This window comes from Suncus etruscus, chromosome 10 (genome assembly GCF_024139225.1).
Source record: "Suncus etruscus isolate mSunEtr1 chromosome 10, mSunEtr1.pri.cur, whole genome shotgun sequence".
NCBI classification, from domain to species: domain Eukaryota; kingdom Metazoa; phylum Chordata; class Mammalia; order Eulipotyphla; family Soricidae; genus Suncus; species Suncus etruscus.
Window position 1 is genome coordinate 112362966 of NC_064857.1, and position 21339 is coordinate 112384304.

The 21339-nt window shown below is 42.3% G+C and overlaps 1 protein-coding gene across 1 annotated transcript in view; it reads left to right on the plus strand.

Moving 5' to 3' along the window:
• Window positions 1-242: 242 nt before the first annotated feature.
• DPY19L1 (dpy-19 like C-mannosyltransferase 1) overlaps window positions 243-21339 on the plus strand; it is a 95996-nt gene continuing 74899 nt past the window's right edge. The window contains exons 1-6 of the mRNA XM_049782173.1: window positions 243-537; window positions 12907-12931; window positions 13501-13588; window positions 15690-15827; window positions 19145-19265; window positions 20263-20356. Coding sequence (XP_049638130.1) covers window positions 243-537; window positions 12907-12931; window positions 13501-13588; window positions 15690-15827; window positions 19145-19265; window positions 20263-20356 — 761 coding nt within the window. The remainder of the gene's footprint in view (window positions 538-12906; window positions 12932-13500; window positions 13589-15689; window positions 15828-19144; window positions 19266-20262; window positions 20357-21339) is intronic.

Consider the following 21339-nt stretch of genomic DNA (forward strand, 5'->3'; position numbering starts at 1 on the left):
TTCCCTCTGCGTCCCGCCCCCCGCGTTCCGCGGTCGCCATGACGACGCGAGCCGGGGCCGCGACTGCGAGCGCGCGGGTCCGCCCGCCCGGCCGGCCGTCCTCTCCGCCCCCGGGCCCGCCTCCCGCCCCCCGCCCCCCGCCTCCCGCCTCCCGCCGGCCGGGGAGCTCCGCCCGCCGCCGCTTTCTTCCCCGTCGGTCGGTCGGTCGGCCCGGGCTCGCTCGCGCGCGCGACTATGCCAAGATGGTCCTGCAGGCGCGCAACAAGCACCGGGACGCGGCCGCCAAGCCGCCGCCGCCGCCGCCGCCGCCTCAGCCCGGCGCCTGCGGGGAGCCCGGGCCCGAGCGCGCGGCCGCGTCTGCATCGGCGTCCCCGGGGCGCAAGGGCGCGGCGGGCCGGCGAGGAGCCCGCGGCGGCGGCGGCGGCGGCGGCGATTCGGCCGGCTCTCCGCCTCCGCCCCCGGGGGGCGGCCTCGGGGGGCGCCTGCGGGCCCGGCTGCGCGCGGGGAGCGGCCGCGCCTGGACCACGCTCGCGCTAGGTGAGCCCCCGCGGGCCGGCAAAGTTGCTCAAGTTATCCTGGCGCTGCATTCATTCATTTATTTATCTATTTATTTATTCATTTGCCTGCTCTCGCCCTACGTGCTTGCTCCCTTTCCTTTTCCCCTCTGGGGGTCACTGGGTGCCTCTCCCTCTTGGCGGAGATTTTGGCGCAAAGTCTGGCTTGGCCGCCTGCGGACGCGGACGGGAGCCTTGTGCACCCCGGGGGGACGCGATGGGGCGTGCAACACCCTCTGGGCAGAGATGGGGCGTGCAACACCCTCTGGGCGCAGAGATGCGGTGTGCAACACCCTCTGGGCACGCTACTGGGCCGTGCAGCAGCACTGGCGGGGAAGGAAAAAGTTGGCGGATGATAGGTGGCCAATTCCGGGGTTCGCCCCTCCGAGTTGTCGGGTTGTCAGTTTGGTTGGCCGTCTTGATATTCACCGTCAGCCTCCGGGTGCTTGGTGCTTGGTGGGTGGCAGCCGTTGTCTTTGCTGAATCAATCCTTGAACTAAGGTGCTTTTAGTCGTTGCTCTCCTTTCCGATTCCCGTGTAACCCGGCAGATCTGGGGGGGTGGGGGGGGGAGGATTTGTTGGTCAGAGGTAGAGAGCAGTGAACCTGCTTCGCTGTCCCTCGGGAATAAATCTCAGAAACCTCCAACTTTGAGGGTGCGCGAATTCTTAAAGGGCTCCAAAGTGACCAGCATGTTTGTATTTGGGGACTTTTTCCCCTCTAGGCTGCCTGCCTCTGTGCTTCCCTCCTTTTCCTGGAGCGGACTTGTGCAGGCTGGAGGCAGCCACCTTGGGGAGGCAGCATGGTACAGGGGATGGAAGAGACACAGCTCTGGAAGAGCCCTGCTTCAGCTCCAAGTGACCTCCTTCCACACCTTTTCCTGCTTGCCACTGTCACCTGCCCGTGTGTCCAGTTGGCAGACTCCAAGAGGCAGCGCTCAGGATGGGTATGAGAAGGCACCTTGGAAAGAAAGAGAGAAGTGGTCCCCAGCAGCATCCCAGCAGATGCAGAATGCTCATTGGAGATAAAGTTGTATTTCTCCTAGTTACAGTGATCCCTTTATTGTGTCATTTCTTCAGGGGTCCTATACCCCAATCAAAGAGTGACAGAATGTCTCTTGCCTCTTTTTTTGACTAGTGCTGGCATTTCTTCCTTTGAGTCTTTGTGTTGGGTGACCCATATTTGGATTTAGAAAGACCCAAACTTAAATACAGTTTGGCTTTAATGTGTAGCACTTGACTCACCCTGGGGACCTAGAAAGCAGTTCTGTGCAGGAGTTGTCCAATGCTTTTGGGTGTTCTGGCCAATGTCATTATCAGTACAGGGATGTGGTTGCCAGATGAAGGTTTAGCGACTTTCTCTCCCTTATTCTCCATTTACTACAAGCCAAGACATTCCTGGAGCAGTGGCTTAGCAGAGTGACCAGGCCTGAAATGCTTGATCCTTTCTCTGAGCAGTCTTCACAGGGTCTCTGTATAGGCACACGCTCTATATAGTTGCTTGATAATTGCCTATTTCCTCCCTTAACCCTCTCCCAGACGGAATGGGAGCAGAAATGATGCTGTCTCATTTTGTAATATGCTACTTGGCTGTGACAGAAATGGCTTCATATGGCTAGGAAGAAGTGTCTGCTTCCAGATCTCTTGGCATGCTGTGTATTGTTGGAGAAGCTCATTGCACTCTACATGGGCTTTCTTATTATTTGTTAGTAAGAATCATAAGGATTCTTGAACTATTTTAGTTTCAACTCTGTGGCTCCCTTTGCCACCAGCCAGGGGAGACAGTGGTGTGACGAGAACAGTAACATGGTGCACACATACCCTTAGACCACAGCCACAGTGCATGGCCCAGATTTCTACTCATACTTCTGAGAATGCAGCCCCCTCCTACACCTAGCAGCACAACTTTGCTGATGTTGTTCTGCATCTTCATTAAATACCAGAATGTCCTGGCGGCAAATGTTCATGAGTAGGTGAGCTGTGCAAGTGTAAATAGGTTTCAGGGGCTCATGAAGGATATGGAAGCACCCGTAGAGTGTCCAGTGGAACCCTGAGGTCAGGCTCCTGGGCAGGGCAGGGAAAAGGCAGGGTAGGAGAAAGGGATCCTAGCAGTGGTGGAGACTAGCTTCTTGCATTTGTTTACAAAAATAAAGGTGTCCCAGAGCAGTGCATGGAGTTCACTCCATCCAGATGGATTATCTGCTCTCTGTCTGTTGGGCCTGGGAGATGGCTCAAAGGACTGAAACACAAGTTTTCTGAGAGGGAGCATCATGGTGTATTAGCTCCAAAAGAAAAAGTTCTTTATGAACTTGATTTCATGATCTAGTATTCTAAGCCCACAATCTGGAAACAGATTTGTAAGCACCACATTTTGATCCCAGCCCAATTTCAGCTTGGTGGATGCTTCACAGGTGAAGATGGGAGACTGGAACTAGACTAGTGGTGGCTGTCTAACTTAGCTTTCCATGCCATACCTGAAAACTGGGAATCTTGCTGGCCCAGTAACACACCAGGCCTCTTAAATCTGAATTTGGGCCTGGGTGGAGGGCATCATCTGTAACTTTCAAACTTGGTTTTCTGCATCCAATGGTGGCAGCAGCTGTCTTTTGCCACAGCCCACCCTCCTTGACAGCAGGTACCTGGGACCTGTGCAACTCTTGCCCAGCTCCCAGTGGGGCCAGGCCAGGCCAGACTTCTGATTCCCATTTCACCCTAACTGGGATTGCTGGCTGCTATTTGTCATGTGGGATGGCTGTTACCTAAGCGCAACTGGAGAAGTAAGACAAATTTCTTGTCCTTATCAAAGGAGAGAAGAGAGGACAGCAGTTGGGAGGACTGTACTTCCAGGGAATTGTGAAGGATGTTTTCCTTTGTAGAAAGGGAGAAAACATCCCAGCCTGAAAGTCAACCCTGTCTGCCAAGGGATATGTACCTAAGTGCCATTAACAAGACCAACAAAACTTGAGTGAAGGAAGGATCATGGTGAAGCTTCATTTCACATCTGTGTTCTGCTGAGCATGTTTCTGTCACTGTTCTGAAGGCAGTGGCACTGCAATTCTTTTTTTTTTTTATTTCCTTTTTATTAATGTATTTTTTATTTAAGTAACATGATTATAGTTGGGTCACAGTCACAAACAGAACACCCCCCTTTACCAGTGTAACATTCCCCCCCTTACCATCTACAGTTATTTGTTTTTAAGTTCAGTAAATATTTTTTTAAGGATAATGGTTAAAAAAATTAGTAAAGATGTGACAGTGGCAATCGCCATTGTTTGCATAGGCCCAGAAAAATATGGGGAAAATGGAAAAAATCCTTGGCCTGATTACAAGAAGGCTTCACCCCCGAAGTTTATTGGCATAAGACCGACTCTGGGCTCCAGGCATACCAGTCTGTCCTGGTGAAACTTTTTCCCACTTTAGCTGTTGTTGGTTATCAGGTTCCTATATTTAAATATTCTGGATTCTATGCATTTCTTTATCAAAGTCAGGCTGATGTGGAGCATCCTCTAGTTCAGCACACCATTAGATGCAGAGCGATCTGCCCTGCAAGCAGCCTGTTGGCACTGCAATTCTTACCTGGGTTATAATTCTTTGGGTGCTCTTCTCCACTTGTGGGGTCAGTGAGGCTCCAGTTATTGACACATGACACATGATCCTGGACACTTTGAGAACCCATGGAGAAGAGAGAGAGAGAGAGAGAGAGAGAGAGAGAGAGAGAGAGAGAGAGAGAGAGAGAGAGAGAAATAGAGAGAGAAATAGAGAAATAGAGAGAGAAATAGAGAGAGAGGAGAGAGAGAGTGAGAAAGAGAGTGAGAAAGAGAGAGCGAGAGAGAGACAGAGAAATAGAGAGAGAAATAGAGAGAGAGGAGAGAGAGAGTGAGAAAGAGAGTGAGAAAGAGAGAGCGAGAGAGAGACAGAGAGAGAGAGAGAGAGACAGAGAGAGAGGAGAGAATGAAAATGTATGCTCCATGCAGTGCCTGCAGTCTTGCTGTGGAGGTATCCTTGGATATGAGTCTGGGTTTCCTTTACCTCCTTCCAGACAGAAGTAAGCAGAGCAGGCTGGGCCACCCCAGGAGGCACCTCTGCCTCCAATACTGGAGACTCCACCAACTGGCTCTGTTCTACCATCTCCTTCAGGACTTTAGATTCTGGCCCTGCTATTTTAGATTCTCAAGAGAGCCTTCTTGGCTGTCGCCTGACCCTCTTATCTGACTCTCAAAGGCTGCGGATACCAGGCCTGATCCCCCCTGTGTCCCTTGTGCCTCTTTCTTGTGCAGGCAGAGGGTCGAATGGTGGTGCTGGGAATCAGAGCTAGAGGTGGCATGGCAATGCTGCTGCTCCCTTTATATTTCTGATTCTTGGTCACCTCAACTTCAAATTGGGGAGAGGAGGTGTGTCACGGATAATGGGAGGGAATTTAAATATGAGGAGTGGCAGCAACTTCTTTTATATCTGGCAGTTGTCAGATGCTGACTGTTCCAGGGACTGGCTGGTAAGGCAGGCAGAACATAGGAAGGTGGATTTCCTCTGTGGAGCATTCTAGAAAGGGAGAGGATAGAAGGAGTGGTGGAATGAGAAACCAAGGCCAAGGGAAGAGTACAGTAGGGCGTGGGGTAGGGTTGATAGAGTACACTGGAAAGGGAGGTGGCAAGCTGCACACTGCTCTGTCTTTACAGGGGAGACTTCTAGGGGACACAACAGTAAGAGGCATTGCTTGGGTCTCTGTTTGACATGGTGCAGGGACTGGGGTGAGTAAAGACCTCTGGCCTCCACTGGCAGGGTCCAGTGGGATATTGTGTGCCTTGCTGAAGGGGCAGAATAAAGACCTATTTTGGAGAAAGGAAAAATAAACTTACTTGTGAGGATTGGGCATGGATTGAGAGAAGGGAACTCTGAATGACTAATAGGTCCTTAGTTGCTCTGACAGGTAAAACAGTGATCCCGTTTCTCAGTCTGAATTCAGTGTGTGGTCATTAAAGACAAGTAGTGTAGGTGAAGGATGGATGTGAGGGGAAAGATGAATGATAGCTTTCACGTTTGTTCTGATATATCTGTGGCAAGTACAGGCAGGATGGTTTAAAGTAATGGCACCACAGGAGAGGCCTGAATGGAGCCCTGAGGAGCTGGGTCAGCACACAAAGATGCTGGTCCCAGGGATAGACAGACATCAACTGTGAAAGAGGCTGGACTGGATCGGGCTGTTCTTGTTCTCAGAGAATTTGCTGATTTTAAAATAGAGTTCATGGCTCACCTAGCCATCACCATGGCTCTGTGGTTGTCACCTTTTCATCATCTGTGATGCTTGATGTCACCACATAACTGTGAAGCCCAGGACTTTGAGAACATTTCACACTTGGGATCCTCTTTGACTGGACATGTCTGATGTGACTCTAGGCCTATAAGAAAAGGCCCCCAAACTAACATTTGCTGGTAATGCATTGTTCATTCATCTCACTGTGAGGGTAGGGGATGACAGGGTGTCCCCAGTGCCAGAAGTGGGGCCTTCCTCTCCTGTAGAAGCGCCAGGTGGGATTAGACCCACAGGGCTCCCGAGTGCCTTCTCACTCTGGTATTTCAGCCTCTCTGGGATGCAGGCCCAGAGTGCAGATCTGTGAAGAATCCCAACCGTTAGTCCTCAGCAAAGACCAGCTTTCCTATTTCTTCATTGCAGGGCAGATGAGAGGGGCTTTACCAAAACTCCCTGTTGAGGTGGAGAATGAGGGCTTGGGTGGAGAAGGGACTAGGGAGGGACTGTGGAGTCTGGGCCACTGGCAGCTTGGGTGAACATAAGTTTGGGGCCTGAAAAAATTTAAACCTTTTGTTTTATGCTTTTCCCTAAAATAAATCTGATTAGCTCTGAGAAATATTGATAACCATCAAAACTAGTTTATTATTAAAAGATTCACTTAGGAAGGCTTTAGATGTGTGCTGTTCATGAAAATAACAAGTCTGGTGAGTTTAGTTTAGGCAAATGGCAGAATTTTTTTTTACCAATGTGTAAGTGATTTTTGGACCATATTAAGACCAGATAAAACTTTATTCTGCATACAGATGTGTTTGAAGGGTGCTAAAATTTGAGCCTCAGCTGTTAGAAGTTTTGTGAAAGCCTGTTAGCTGCATTAATGTCTCTAATGGATATAGGAATTTTACATTTTATAGACATACCACACCTATGTACCTGTTTCCAAGTGAGGTAACTTTAGGCTTTTAAATTTATGTGCTTGCTTCTGACTTCCTGTTTTGAGTCTTACCCAAAGCACCAGAACTTTCCAGGGTAGAGTCTGCTCATTTCCTTTAGTTACCCATTCTAGTGGTTACTGGTCATTGAAGTTAGTCACATCTTATCTGGATCGGGACTGATTTATGCTGCTGATTTACCTCATAAAAGGCAATCTCATCTTACATATAAAGCAGTTCTCCTTGAGTGACTTTTATTACTGAGGAATAATTGAATAGAGAGGAACTTGCAAAGTAGAAGAATGAGTTTTCAGAGTACATTCATCTACTGCTGAAGTTCTTGCTTATGCCTTAGTACTATTCTTTATTCTAAGCATTATCACTCTTTGTGTCCGAGAGCACATAAAATCTAAATGTTTTGTTGACATCTGTTTTTCCAGAGGTTTGAGTTCTGGACCATTGAGCTTTTGTCCTGGTGATGGACCCATCGCTTACCCCCTGACTGCCAAGCTCCATTGGTATCAGCTCTGTTCTGAGAAGGTAATTAACTATTCTGCCTTCTCAGACTTCTCACAGTTCTTGGATAAGTATCCATTTGTTTTCTGTTTCCTTCCTATTTAATCTACCTGTATAGTCTAGATACAAGTATATTGTATAGTTTCTGTTATCTGTGGATAGTCCTTTAACAGTGGAAGTTGGCAGAATTGTTGGGCATGAAGTTTGGAGAGATAGACTCTTTCTCAGATCTTGGTCTTCTAATTGAGGAAGGCTTTATTTTGGAGTTTGAGAGAAGGGCATTTTTCTCAAAGTGCCACATTGAATTTCTTTCATTTGCTTATTAGGCAGGAATAGTTTTTACTGTTGGGGAACAAAGTTTTAGAGTCATTAGAGCACTTGATAATGGGAGGAGGTGCCTAGGACAGCCTGGTGGAAATGGACTGGAAAGAACCCAGGGTTTGGGCTCTGTGAGGGAAGCCTTGGTAGGCCCTAGGACTTTTCTAGCAAGATTTAGTGATAAAGGCCATTTTCTGCCATTGACTGATGATGTGGAACTGGGAGACTAGTTATTAGTGGCTTTAACTTTAGACCTATTGGACCCTTGAGGATAGTACAGATTCATTGTCAGGAGGGGCTTGAATGGATTGAAAACTGTCCAGTAAATTTAAGAAGCATTTGTGAACTCTTTTTATATCAATTTGTCTCTTGAGAATTAGAGTGCTAATATCCTCTAGCAAGCCTTCAGTAAGGATTAACCTCAATTCTGGAATGAGTTGTATCTTTAAACTTTGGAAGTCATTTTGTACTTTCAAAACATTGGATTCATAGGAATATCATTATAGAGCGAAGCCTATTTAGTGGCAGCTGTCTTGGTGCAGAGGGGTTGAGAAGTGTGGAGTCAGAATTGTGGTCTGTCCAGTTCTTGTCATTTCTGCTGGCAGCTTCTGTGGATACCCCATAGGTAGATGGAATCTGTGTTCAGGATGGTAATGGACATTAATGGGGCTGTGCAAGTGCTCTTGCACCCATGTGATGGGCCTGTTAGGGGTATCATTTTGTATGTTTCTGTGTGTCTGTGAAAGAGAGAAAAACAGACAGATGAGAGACAGAGATGAAACAGATAGATAAAGATGAAAGAGACAGACAGATGAGAGAGACAGAGAGGGGAGAGAGAGAGAGAGATAAAGAGAGAGAGAGGAGAGAGAGAGAGAGAGAGAGAGAGAGAGAGAGAGAGAGAGAGAGAGAGAGAGAGAGAGAGAGAGAGAGAGAGAGAGAGAGAGAGAGACAACATGTCCTTGCTGCGTTCGAGAAAGGGTTTGGTGTGAGGGACACATGTCCCAGCTGTATTTAAGAGAGCAGCCTGCAGGAAACCCCCTTGCCTCATGGTCCTGCTCTCAACTTGAGGAATAAGAGAGAGGACAGGAGCCAGGAGCAGAAGGCAAAGTATTTCTTCTCAGGGCTTTGGATTGCAGGGTAATAGGAGAGTGCAGGGCTGCATTCCACATGGGAGGAAGTAGATCATTGAGATCCAGCCACAGGTGCAGGTTAGAGGAAGTGTTTGCAGAGGCCAACGGGGAGGACACAAAAACTTCACTCCCATTTCCCCCTTCTTTCCTCCTCTTCCCCTGTTATTGCCACCAGCCCTGGAGGGCCACACAAGGGAACAAGAGCCCCACTTTTTCAAAACACAGCCACTGCCGTTGTGGGATGATCAAGAAAGAGGGAGTGAGCATGGGCAGCAGTTGGTGTTGGCTGTAGCTGAAAGGAGGTGAATCTCAGGTGGGTCTCTGTGCTGCAGGTGTGGATAGGAAAAGGCCTGGTTTCCACCAGGTGCACTCCGTAGGTGAGGAGGGCAGAAGGCCTGGGTCCTACCAGGTGTGCTCTGCAGGTTACAGGGTTAGTAGGTCTCAGTCTCACTAGGGATGGGAGCCAGACGTGGGCTGGGTCCCTCCACGTGAGCTCAATAGGTGGATGAGGTGAGTAGTACTACTAGCCCTGGGTCTTGCCAGGTGCACCCTATAGATGATGTGATCAGAGGCTTGGCATTACCCTACCCTGTTCTACCCTTCAGTGTCTCTGCTCTTTCTGTCATAGCTTGTACAGTGGGGATGAAAAACCCTTTTTACTTCGCATCTGTAAAAGTGAATCTATCCTGCTGTCAATTTTTTTTTTACCTTTGGTACAGTATATCTATGTGATTTGGTTCTGTTTAATTTCTTCTCCTTTATATCAAAATGTTTTATTGTATCAGAAATTAGCTAACACTTGAGTTGGGCTGGCTTGCTCAGCTTTCTGAAAACTACATTCTAGACTAGGGGGTCTCAAACTCAATTTACCTGTGGGCTGCAGGAGGCAAAGTTGGGGTGATCCTTGAGTGCAAGGTCAGTAGTAAGCCTTGGGGTTGTGACCCAAACAACTAAAACAAAACAAAACAAAAAAAGATTCCTCTAGGGCAGGGCCACAGAATGTACAGAGGGCCATTTGCGGCTCACGGGCCGCGAGTTTGAGACCCCTTTAAGATCTTCCAGAGATATTGTTGCTACCCTTGGGATTTCATCTTGTTTTTTAAACATGATTCTACCATTAACACATGAAAAACTTTCACTGAAGAAGTTGCTCAAATCCCATAGGATTCAAACTTGACATGCATTTGACATACTGATATTTTCTTTTATGGAAAGTACCCCCAACTTGATTTTAGTATTGGTAATTTATGTGCTCCTAGCAAAATAGAAGTTCTTTCAAAACATTCAGCTATTGGACCTCCTGCTTTTGAACATGAATTAGAGCAGACCTTCTTTCTTGAACATCTTTTGAGTGTGGAGCTCCCAAGGGGTGTTCTAAGGATCCCAGGTCCCACCAGCCATTCTTGGCTAACTAGACCTTGGGTTCACACACACTATTCAGGCCCTGCAGTTACTTGGATCATAGGGAGCTGGTATGCAAAACCAGGGTGAACTTCTGCAAGGCAAGCACCCTATCTCTTGGACTTTTCTGGGAACATCTTTCTCCTATAGCATAGGCTTGGATTTGGGGGAAGTTACAGATTTTTGAAAAACAGTGGATCAGAAAGAAAGGAAGGAAGGAAGGAAGGAAGGAAGGAAGGAAGGAAGGAAGGAAGGAAGGAAGGAGAAGAAAGAGAGGAGAGGGAGGGGACAGGGGGAGGGAAGGAGGGAGGAAGGAAGGAAGAAAGAAAGGAAAGTAAGAGAAGAAAGAAAGAGAGAGGAGAGGGAGGGGAGGGAGGGAGGAAGGAAGGAAGGAAGGAAGGAAGGAAGGAAGGAAGGAAGGAAGGAAGGAAGGAAGGAAGGAAGGAAAGAAGGAAGGAAGAAAGAAAGAAAGGAAGGACATATGAGCTACAATAGAAGAAATGGATGATCAGTTTTGTGACATTCCCAAAAGGAGAGCTGATAATTGCAAGAATACATTTTGAGAAAATCATTTTGTTTTTTTCTCTCTGGGCAGGAATCTGAGAAGTGGTCCTTATCTTTCCTTGAATGACATGATTACAAAGTGATAGCTGCTTTACTGAGACTTTAATTTTCAAACAACATAGACATGTGTCTTACTTTGATTCAGAATAAATTAAAGTTCTGCTGTAGTTTATATGAAATTAGTAGCACCTGTAAAATATTCTGCCTATCTTAGCAGATGAAGTGCAGCTTTTAATTTCTTTTTTCTTTCTTTCTTTCTTTCTTTCTTTCTTTCTTTCTTTCTTTCTTTCTTTCTTTCTTTCTTTCTTTCTTTCTTTCTTTCTTTCTTTCTTTCTTTCTTTCTTTCTTTCTTTCTTTCTTTCTTTTTTTTTTTTTTTTTTGGTATTTTGGGTCACATCTGGCAGCGCTCAGGGGTTACTCCTGGCTCTAAGCTCAGAAATCGCTCCTGGCAGGTTCGGGGGACCACATGGGATGCCGGGATTCGAACCACCGTCCTTCTGCATGCAAGGCAAATGCCATACCTTCATGCTATCTCTCCAGCCCCTGCTTTTAATTTCTAAAGTAAATAATAAAAGGGAAGGGGAGATCAGACCCTGGTTTAAGATCAAGGAGGCCAAGGCCTTTGTTCTAGCTTCTCCTTCCTCTGCAGAAGTCCAAGCTCCTCCAACTTCTTTTTACCTGCTCTGTTGGTTAGGCTAGCCTCTAAAGTTTTCTGGGCCTTAATTAGATGTTAGGAAAAAATTGATATATATCACATAAGATATTTTGGAGGACTTACTTGTCTTCCAGCGAATCCTCTAAAATGTGCCTGGTTTGTAACATGCACAGATATCATAACTGTAACAGATATCATAACTGCTGTTCTGAATACAAGCATTGGGTAGATCATAAATTGACTGAGTGACCCAGAGAGTAATGGTGTGCCCCTCTCGAGATTATCTTCTGTGCTATGGGGACTGAACGGAAGACTTCAAAGACTTCTGAAGACTCTTGATCCTGCTTCCAAGAAGTTCTGGTGATGACCTTGAGAAACCCTTGGAGTATGAGAGTCTAGGACTAACTTAGATGCATTGTTGTTGAAGGTTAACAAAAGAAAAGCTCCTCATTTTTTCAAAGCCAGAATTGTTTAGTAGTAATTTTTTTTAGAAGTTTGTTATTATCAAATGAGAAGAAGAAATAGAAGGATTCTAAAATTTGAAGGAATTATTTAAAAATAGTGTTCTTAAAATGGAGAACTGAACTTGATAAAATGTTCTAAGAATGGGGGCCAGACCAGTAACACAGTGGTTAGGCCATTTGCCTTACACCCCATATGGTCCCCAGAGCTTGCCAGGAGTAATTTCTGAGCACAGAGCCAGGAATAACCCCTGAGTGTAGGCCTGGGTGTGGGCCCCTTCCCTCACCCCAAATGTCCTAAGAATAGTTTGGTAAATGAGCCAGAAATGAATACATTACAAAACAACTGTACTTCAAAAAAATGACTGCATTAGAAATACCCAGTAAAGCATAAAGAAAATTTTTTTTTCACATTTCACAGATATAAGCAGAAAACTATATTAAACTCCCAGAAAATCGTTCATTAAAATGAGAAATTAACTGTATTAAAAGTGTATTATTAACTCACACTGAATGGCTGTTTTGTTGAGTGCAATTTGGAAAGGGAGTGAATAATTGAAGTTAAATATTTTATTTAGCGATATGAACTGGTGGAGATTATAAACATGCAGATGTCTTTTTATATTAATTTCTAATGAAATTCCAATTATAATTTCAAAGGGTTTACCAGAATATTGGTTGACAAATCTTTGGTATAATATAAATGTCATTTATATTCAGTGAGAGAATGATTAGTCAAACATTATCATTAGATCATTGAGTAAACAGAGCCAGCCCAATTTTTATTTAGGGTACATTGTAGTTTTTAAAGTCTGAAACCAGAAAAGGAATTCTGGTAGATTTGTAAACTATAAAAGTAAAAATTTCAAAAAAAAAATCAGAGTATCATTACAAACAAAATATCAAACAACAAAGCCTGTTAAATATTTACAGTTTCAGTTACTCTCTAGAAATAGAAACTTTGCCCCAGGGTGTGGCTCAAACACCAAAACCAAAAAAAAAAAAAGAAAAAAAAAGCCAAAACCAAACAACCAACCAAAAAAGAACAAACTGAAAAATGAAACACTAAAAGAAATAAACAACTATTTTCTTTGTGCTAAAGTAGTAATTTAAATTTTTTCTTCTTCTTGTAGCTGCCCTTGCTGCAGTGTTGCACTGGTAAGATGGCCTTTCTCCTATTCTATTGCTCATGTACATATTTATTTATAAAGAAAGATTTCAGCATAGGATGAGCTTATTTCATTAGGTGAACACAGTAGACTGAAAAAGTAGTTTAATTGTTAAATCAGGAAAGAGAATAGTGTAAATTTTTAGAATAAAAATCCTCATTGTTGGAGAGACTATTTTTGAGATTACCTTGCTTGGTATTATTTGACATTGATAGGAAGATTAATTTTTTAGTCTTCTAGATAGAGAAAAATGAACTCAATCAGTTACGTTTAAATGGTAACCCAATGAAGTTTGTGATTGAATGTATAATTCCAGTATACTTGACTTAAAATATCATTTTACTTTATTCTGATTCTAAAATATGAGAATATGTATTCATATAGAAATTTTAGTAGAACTGTTTAAACACACTAAATGAAAAAGAAAATGAATGCCATTGAGTTTAATTTGATGACAACATTATATGATAGTTTATAGAAAACTTGACTCTTGCATTTAGAGTTGCTTTGAAAAGCAATGCTAGTGCATATTTGAGCAGCACTGCTTTGTTTTTGCAGGAGCCACATAACACACCTCTTTGAAAATGATCGTCATTTTTCTCACCTCTCAACATTGGAAAGGGAGATGGCTTTTCGTACGGAAATGGTTAGTTTTCATGGTATTTATGTGATATATTGGTTTTGTGGAAATTATTAGTCATCTAGAAATCTGAATTTTTTTTCCTCAGGAATTTTCAGAGGACAGACTGTCCTTAATCTACACTCTTTACCTTCAGTCGTTGATAAAACAGGTATCTCACTATCCTGCACCTGTCACCATTCCCATCACCATTATTTTTAAGGACACCTTGGGCACAATTTTCTTTTGGAAATACTTTCCTGAACCTAAAAAAAAGAAGTACTTTTGTTAGTCACCATATCTTTGTCATGTGCAAGACTGAAATATCATCAGAGCAGTCTTTAGGGTGACAAGCCCAATTTTAAGCCAGCCAAGTCACCCTAAAGACTGCTTTCTGATGATATTTCAGTCTCATAAGGCAAACAATGTCTGGTCATTCAACTCACCAAAACATTCACCAACACACCAAAACACTCCTGAGTGTTCTACGCTCACCAAAAAGCAGACTTCTAACTGATTTACAATTGAGGAAAGGCATTAGGTATTATGTTCTTGACTGTAGAAACCAATCATCAGCCTTGATGAACTTATTCCTTGGCTTGAAGGGGATCCTGTTTTCCATTTTATAATTACTCTATTTCCTTCTCAAACTAAATCCTACAAGTAAGGCAAGCCAAAGTCATTCCTGGGACAGTTATAATAGAGGGCCACAGACTAGGTGACTTTGCAGCATGGACACTTGTTACTGTGCTGGAGGTTGCGAGCTAAGACCAGGGGCTAGCCAGACCAGGCTCTTCCTTATTATCCCAGGATGCTTGTACACCGCTGACCCAGGTTTAATCCCTGACACCCCATATGGTCCTCCGAGCCTGCCAGGAGTAACCCCTGAACACTGTGGCTTATGTGTATCTCCTACTTTCTGGCAAGAGATGAGCTTCTGTGGCTGGCACTGAGCTATGGATTAATTCCAGCCGCACCCTCAGCTTTAGCCTCTGCCTCTGCCTCTGCCTCTGCCTCTGCCTCTGTCTTTGCACTGCCTTTTCACCTGTCTCTCTACATTTTTATTAAAAGGAAACTGCCTTCACTGGCTGGATTTAGAGTCTGCCTTTAATTCTTGTATTTCACCTGTTTACATGTACAAAGGTCCTATTTCATAAGAAAGTTCCAGTTCACAGGATTCTTGACCACAACGTTTAGGGGAGGGACATTACCGGTACCTACAGTTGAAATGTCATTTTAAAAATGATGGTGCTTTTAACTGAAAACAGCTGAAACACCATAGTATTAAAAGCCCCTTCCCTCCTTTTTTCTATTTCAATAAAATCACTCAGAAATTTCCTAAACCTTACACTGATGTTTTAGATTTGGCAGCTAATGGCACTGGTTACCAGGGCAACTTGTTTGGAAGCTACAGTTTGATTTTTGGCTTTCTCTCTCTTGCCCATTTTTTCTTCTTCATAGGCTTTTAGTACTTCTTGCTGTCTTTCCCTTGGTGACTTTTGAGATTAGAGTATTATCTAGTTAGAAGGAGGCCTTTGCTCCAGATCAGAGCAACCACCATTCTTTCTTGTCTCCTCCCTAGCTCACTGGGTCTTAGACTGAGCCGATGACAAGAAAAATTGTCTAGAAAATGGTTGGTATTGGAGTGTGATTTATAGGTAATGTGCAGCCTTCCTGATATATTTGCACTTTTACATGTAAAAAAGGCAGATAATGCCCTTTTTCTTTTCTTTTTGTGATTCATAATGACTGGAGTGTATTTGGTTGGAAACATTTCCTGTTATATGGTAATTTTAAATTATTAAATATTAAATCACTCATTCTGGTCTTAAAAATAGCCTTTTTAAAACATTAGTGGGGCTTATGGGCTTTTCTTGAAGTATGCTGAGTATTTTTTAAATGATGAAACTGTTTGAAACTATCTTGAGCTCATTTGATTCAGTTAAGATTATGCTGAAATAGGAAAATTTTTTTTGCAACCTAAGACCATTAGTGATCAGAAATCTGTGAAATTAATTATAGTTATCACTTGATTGCTTTGTTTTAAAAACATTATTTGTTTTTTAAATGCTACTAAATGGCTTAGTAACTGCACTATTTTATTATAATTAATATATACTTGTTTTAGGGGCTGTATTATTCCTATTTCAAAACTATTGTGGAAGCACCTTCATTTTTGAATGGCGTGTGGATGATAATGAATGATAAACTCACTGAATACCCCCTTGTTATTAATACATTAAAAAGGTTCAATCTTTACCCTGAGGTAAGTTATTTTTCCTCTTGTGATTTCTTAAAATCTTTCCATAAGATCATTTATTATTTATTTTTTCATAAATTTTAGAAAATTTAATGCTGATCTTGAATTAAAGATATAATAAAAATATTAATTATTTTTCTTTTGGGGGAAAATATATGTAGAAAAGATCATTATTGATGTTGGGGCAATGGATTCTGTGGGTACCACCATAATTATGTGATAAGGAGAATGTGAAAACCATCAATATTTTGGTGTGTTGTTAGGGATAGGTTCATAAGAAAATCATTGTTTTTATATGTCATTTGCCAAATAATGTTTTTTGTTTCTCTCTGAAATTCCTTATTTAATTAATAGTTTGGGGATCAAGGAGAGTTGGTCTACCAGGGGCATGAAGGAGGCAGGCAGTAATTTCAATAATTTTGGGTTTCTCCTCTGCATCCCTGCCTTTTCTTTACACATCTAAGACATTTTCCATAGCCAGGCTAAGATTTGAGGATTTTGTTTGTTTATTTTTGTTTTTGGGTCATACCCAGCTGCACCGGTTACTCCTGGCTATGCGCTCAGAAATCGCTCCTGGCTTTGGGGAGGCTGGGGGATCGAACTGCGGTCCGTCCTAGTTCAGCAGTGTGCAAGGCAAACAAGATTAGATTTTTTTGATGCCATCATCTTTGACTTGAGGGAGTCTCTTGAAACGTACACTCCTGAGTGTTCCTTTTTAGGACGCTGATGGTGATGTCAGGCAACATATGGCCCAGTGCCACTGCTGTGGAGGTCTTCGTCTCTGCTAGTTCCCTTTGCCTGTCTCAGTTTCATGATAGTGAACTTCTAGAGATATGAGTTATCCCAGTTGATGAGTGAGAAGGTGACGATAGAAATAAATGAATAAACACCAAAATTCAGTGTTGTCTGTGTACTGCCTGTTGAGTACCTTATATAACCGTGAACGCATTCACTCTTCTAGAAATGGGATCACACAGGAAAAGTGGGGGTTCACAGTACAGTTTTAGATGTATTTCTTTTTCTTTAAAGAATATTTTTTATTTTATGTACCCTCATTTCAATATCTTTCTGTAAGGTTGTTATCTACATTGTTAACCCAGAGGCTCCCAAACTTGTGTAGTTCACTGCCCCCATTTTAGAAAAAAAAAAAAAACCCAGCAATTTTTGTCAATATACAAACAGGAAAAATAGAGAACAAATAGACATGCATCTCCCCTCTCCCAATTTTCCATCCAGGTTATCTTCTACCTCACCATCGTCTCTTTGAGAAACACCGATTTAGCCCAAAGCTGCTTCAACTGTGGGTTAGGACTTCATATGGAATCACAAAACTGCATGTGGAGGCTGTGAAAATTGATTGAAATATACATTTTTTATGATTTATGATTTATTATTAATAGATGTTTATTTAAATATCTACTTCTATAAACCTGGGGTCAGGTAGAAATTTCTCCTGTGAAAAGTATAAAAAGCTTAAGAAGCTCTGATTTAGCCCAATCTTTGGGGAAAAGTTGTTCCCAGTTTGGTAAAGCTGCATTATCTTCGAAGCTATGTCATTGCAAGCATTCTGGACTTTTTAAAAGCTATAACTTTGTTGATTTCTAACCATTTATTTTAACAGAAGAATATTTTTGCATATGCTTTCAAAATGCTTTGCTGATTTACAAGGTTTACACTCCTTCGTCTTTTTGAAAATGCCTACTTGCCTGCATTCTTATTAATTTGATAGGTGAAAAATCAAATTGAATGGCTTGATGTAGTCTACAGCTATATGTGTATGTATTTCATATAATACTAGATATTACAAATGAATTTTCACTTTTAATCAAATTGTTCATGCCTCTTCTCTGTTTCTATTGCAATTTTGTAAGATCTCATTATATTGTCATATAATATATTTTGCTGCTGATATTTTTACCTTACCTGCAATTTAATGTGTAAAGTGTAGCATCATAATTGTTGAAAATGGTCTTCTGTGTCCTATAGCACTTTGATGGTTGACTCATCTTCACTCTATTGAAGTGATTTTCTTTATTACATATAAATATTGAATGCATGTATGGTTGCATTTGTTTTTGGACTGTTGCTCAACATTGCAATAACACATTGAATTTGGAATCCGCTCTGAAGCATGTGCAAGGAGCAGAGTGAGACAGATGAGGCAGGAGGGCAGAGAACTACTCATATCACAACCTCAGCGAGTCCTAGCCTCTGGAGCTGGGATCACTTGGGGAAAAATGATGTCTGAATTCTGGTGCTAGCCTGGCTCTGCAGACTCATCCTGGTTTGCAGTGCATAGCTGGAGTGGCTGTGGCAGTGAGGGGGAACGGGTGTTCGGAGTTGCAGAGTAACTCTCCAAGAGCAGCTTCAGAGAGGGCTCTTTTATTGAAGTAGGGACTTGATACTTAAAAATGTGCTCAGCCAATCAGGCTCAAAATATTTCCCACGCAGGAAGATTTTATTATGGAAGTAGGTGAGCTGCATGAAAAACATGATGAGGGTCCCGTTTCAGGAGGCCAGCAACATCACTCAATAGGCACCTTATTTCTCCCATTGGGGACTGGCCACTTCTGTAAGGGCTTTTCAGCAGGCCATGACCAGAGTATGCTTAAAAGAGGGTTTTCATTTTCTCCTTTCTATACGTCCATCTCTCATGTCTCATGTCTGCCACAAATTCCAGTGAATTTATTCCCTCCAGCAGCTGAGTTCCCCAAGTAATTAACTGACCTTTCTGGTCACTGGCAGAATGAAAGCATCTGTCTAGAAATGGGATCTGGTGTACCTCAGTAACCCTTCTTGGTGGCTCAGAGGCTCTCTGGTGGCTCTTGTGTCTTAGTCTTTTTTAATAACATCGGTAATCTGAGATCTTTAAGGACACCCTCTTCTTTAGCTACTTTTTCACATAACAGTTCTAGGTAGATACCTGCATTTTGCTTTGCTTTATTGATTTATGACTTAATTTGAAGGAGAATTCCCATCTTGAAAATAAGATCTATTCAACAAGACGGGATCTTTTATTCAGAACTTTTTTTATGTGCATTGAGCTTCATATGTTTTAAAAACTATAAATCTTGCACATTTCTTACTTAGCCGGGTGAAGAACTGACCAGTGAAAAATTTGTGTGAAGTAATTTTGATTGTGAAGTACATTTTGTTAGATAGAGTTAAAACGTGGCAAATGAATGGTTTAAAAAAGGGGGAAAATTTGATAATTATCAAAAATCTCTAAGATTTTAGTTATGAGACTGTTGAAAATAGTGTCTTTTCTTATGATGTCCTTATCTTTCTTATTTTTCTGATTTTTTTATGATTTTTTTAACTAGGTAATTTTAGCCAGCTGGTACCGGCTCTATACCAAAATAATGGATTTAATTGGCATTCAAACTAAGATATGCTGGACAGTCACAAGAGGTGAAGGACTCAGTCCCATTGAAAGCTGTGAAGGCAAGTTTCTTTCTGTGGGAATTCCCAGTTACAGTACCAGTACAGGGTAAATTAACACAAATTTATAAATTAACAATACTTCTGGAGCCAGAGACATAGGTTAAGGCATTTGCCTTGCAAACTGGTGAACTCAGTTTCATTCCTTTCTCCTGATCCCAGCACCAAATATTGTCACTCCCAGCACCAACAGGAACCCCGAGCAGTTCTGGGTACTGCCACCCCTACCCTCTGCTGTTCACAGAACCATTGCAATAGTTTTAGTATTCATGAGTCAGGAGTTTGGCTAGAGCATAGCAGAGTTGGTACCTTCCTTGTATTGTTTGAGCTCAGGACTGGGAGGCTGCTCCACATACCTTTTGGCTCCTGGGCTCAGTTGGACTCAGGGTTTCTTCTTGTCAATTTGCCTGTTCCTCTTGAGCTTCTCTAGCAGGATACTACAGGATGGCCAGGCATGTCCTCTGGGGCTCAGACTCCCAGGTGGACACTTATAACTGCATTGCCTCAGAAGCCAGATCATCAGGCCTTTGCCGTACTCTCTTGCAACCACCCTAGCTCAGCCAGACTCAGATGTGGACACAGTACTTCTGGGGGTACTGGAGAGGAGTTCACAGCACTACTTTAGTGCCTTTGCCTCGGCCTCTGCTCCTGCCTGGCTAAAGTAGTGACCATGTGTGTATTCCAGGGGTCCTCAAACTCTTTAAACGGGGGGCCAGTTCACTGTCCCTCAGACCGTTGAAGGGCTGGACTATAGTAAAAACAAAAATATGAACAAATTCCTATTCATACTGTATATATTTTATTTTGAAGTGAAGAAACAAAATGGGAACAAATACAATGTGGTCCGTGGGCCATAGTTTGAGGACCACTAGTGTATTGGGAACCAAGACAACCCTATTATATCTTGGGCAACTATTTTCTAAGTGAGCACATTTTTATATGAATTGCCAGACACTTGAATTAATTTCTAGTGAGGACATATGTTTTGCTTATTTTAAAGGATTGGGAGATCCTGCTTGCTTTTATGTTGCTGTGATTTTTATTTTGAACGGATTGATGATGGCGTTGTTCTTCATCTATGGCACATATTTAAGGTAAGGCAGATGGGGATATTTTAGCATGTGTTTCAATATTGTCTATTAGAGTAGTAAAAGCAGATAATATTTAAAATTTCATAACAGTGACTTGTATACATTCAATTACAGTTATAAAATTACTTTCCACTTGGATAGCTTCACCATTGGCATGACCATCAGACTGAAAATAATTTAGATCATTAAGTGAAGCATGATAGTGATATTGGATATATTTTAAATGTTCATATTTGAACATAACTAATATGTAATTTACATAAAATATAAAGGAACCATCATCAAACGATATTAATAGCTTTTACTTTGCTAATATTAAAATAGATTTAGTTCTTATAGTTAATATCTGATCTAATTTACTTAGTTTATCTATTTCACCCAGTCAGTCACATACAAGGCACGCACCCTACCTGCTGTACTATTACTCAGTCTTTAAGAAAAGGACATCTTTCACCAACTTTACATATACAATTTATCTCCAGAACTTTCTTCTTTATTACTTATGCTGTACTGTATATAGTAGAGAATTATGAGCATAGTGCCCACAAGTTTCATAAGGGATGTGAGTCCATTATTCCATTATCTCCTTTGCCCTGGAAATGTGGTATTTGCCTTTGAGGTCTTCAGAAATCACTGACTGGTCTTCCTGTCTCACAATTTGAGTCTGTAGCAAGTACTTGATAAATATTTGACACAATTATGTGATACTTTAAACCATTTTTAAATATAGATGTCAGGTATTTTGATGTTGCTATTTTAACTCAGCTCTGAAGAAGTTCTTTTAATGATTTAATTGCAAGAGACTGAAAGGGAAAATGCATGATTAAAAGATGATTTGAAAAAGATGTTTTTGAAATAAGACACAAAGACCTAACCAAAAATAGGCCAGTGCCCAGGAGAAAAGGCTGCTTTAGGGGAAATAAAGCCAGTGTGCTTTGTTTCATGATGACATAAGCTCAGGTGTCTTGATATGAAACTTGAGAAAT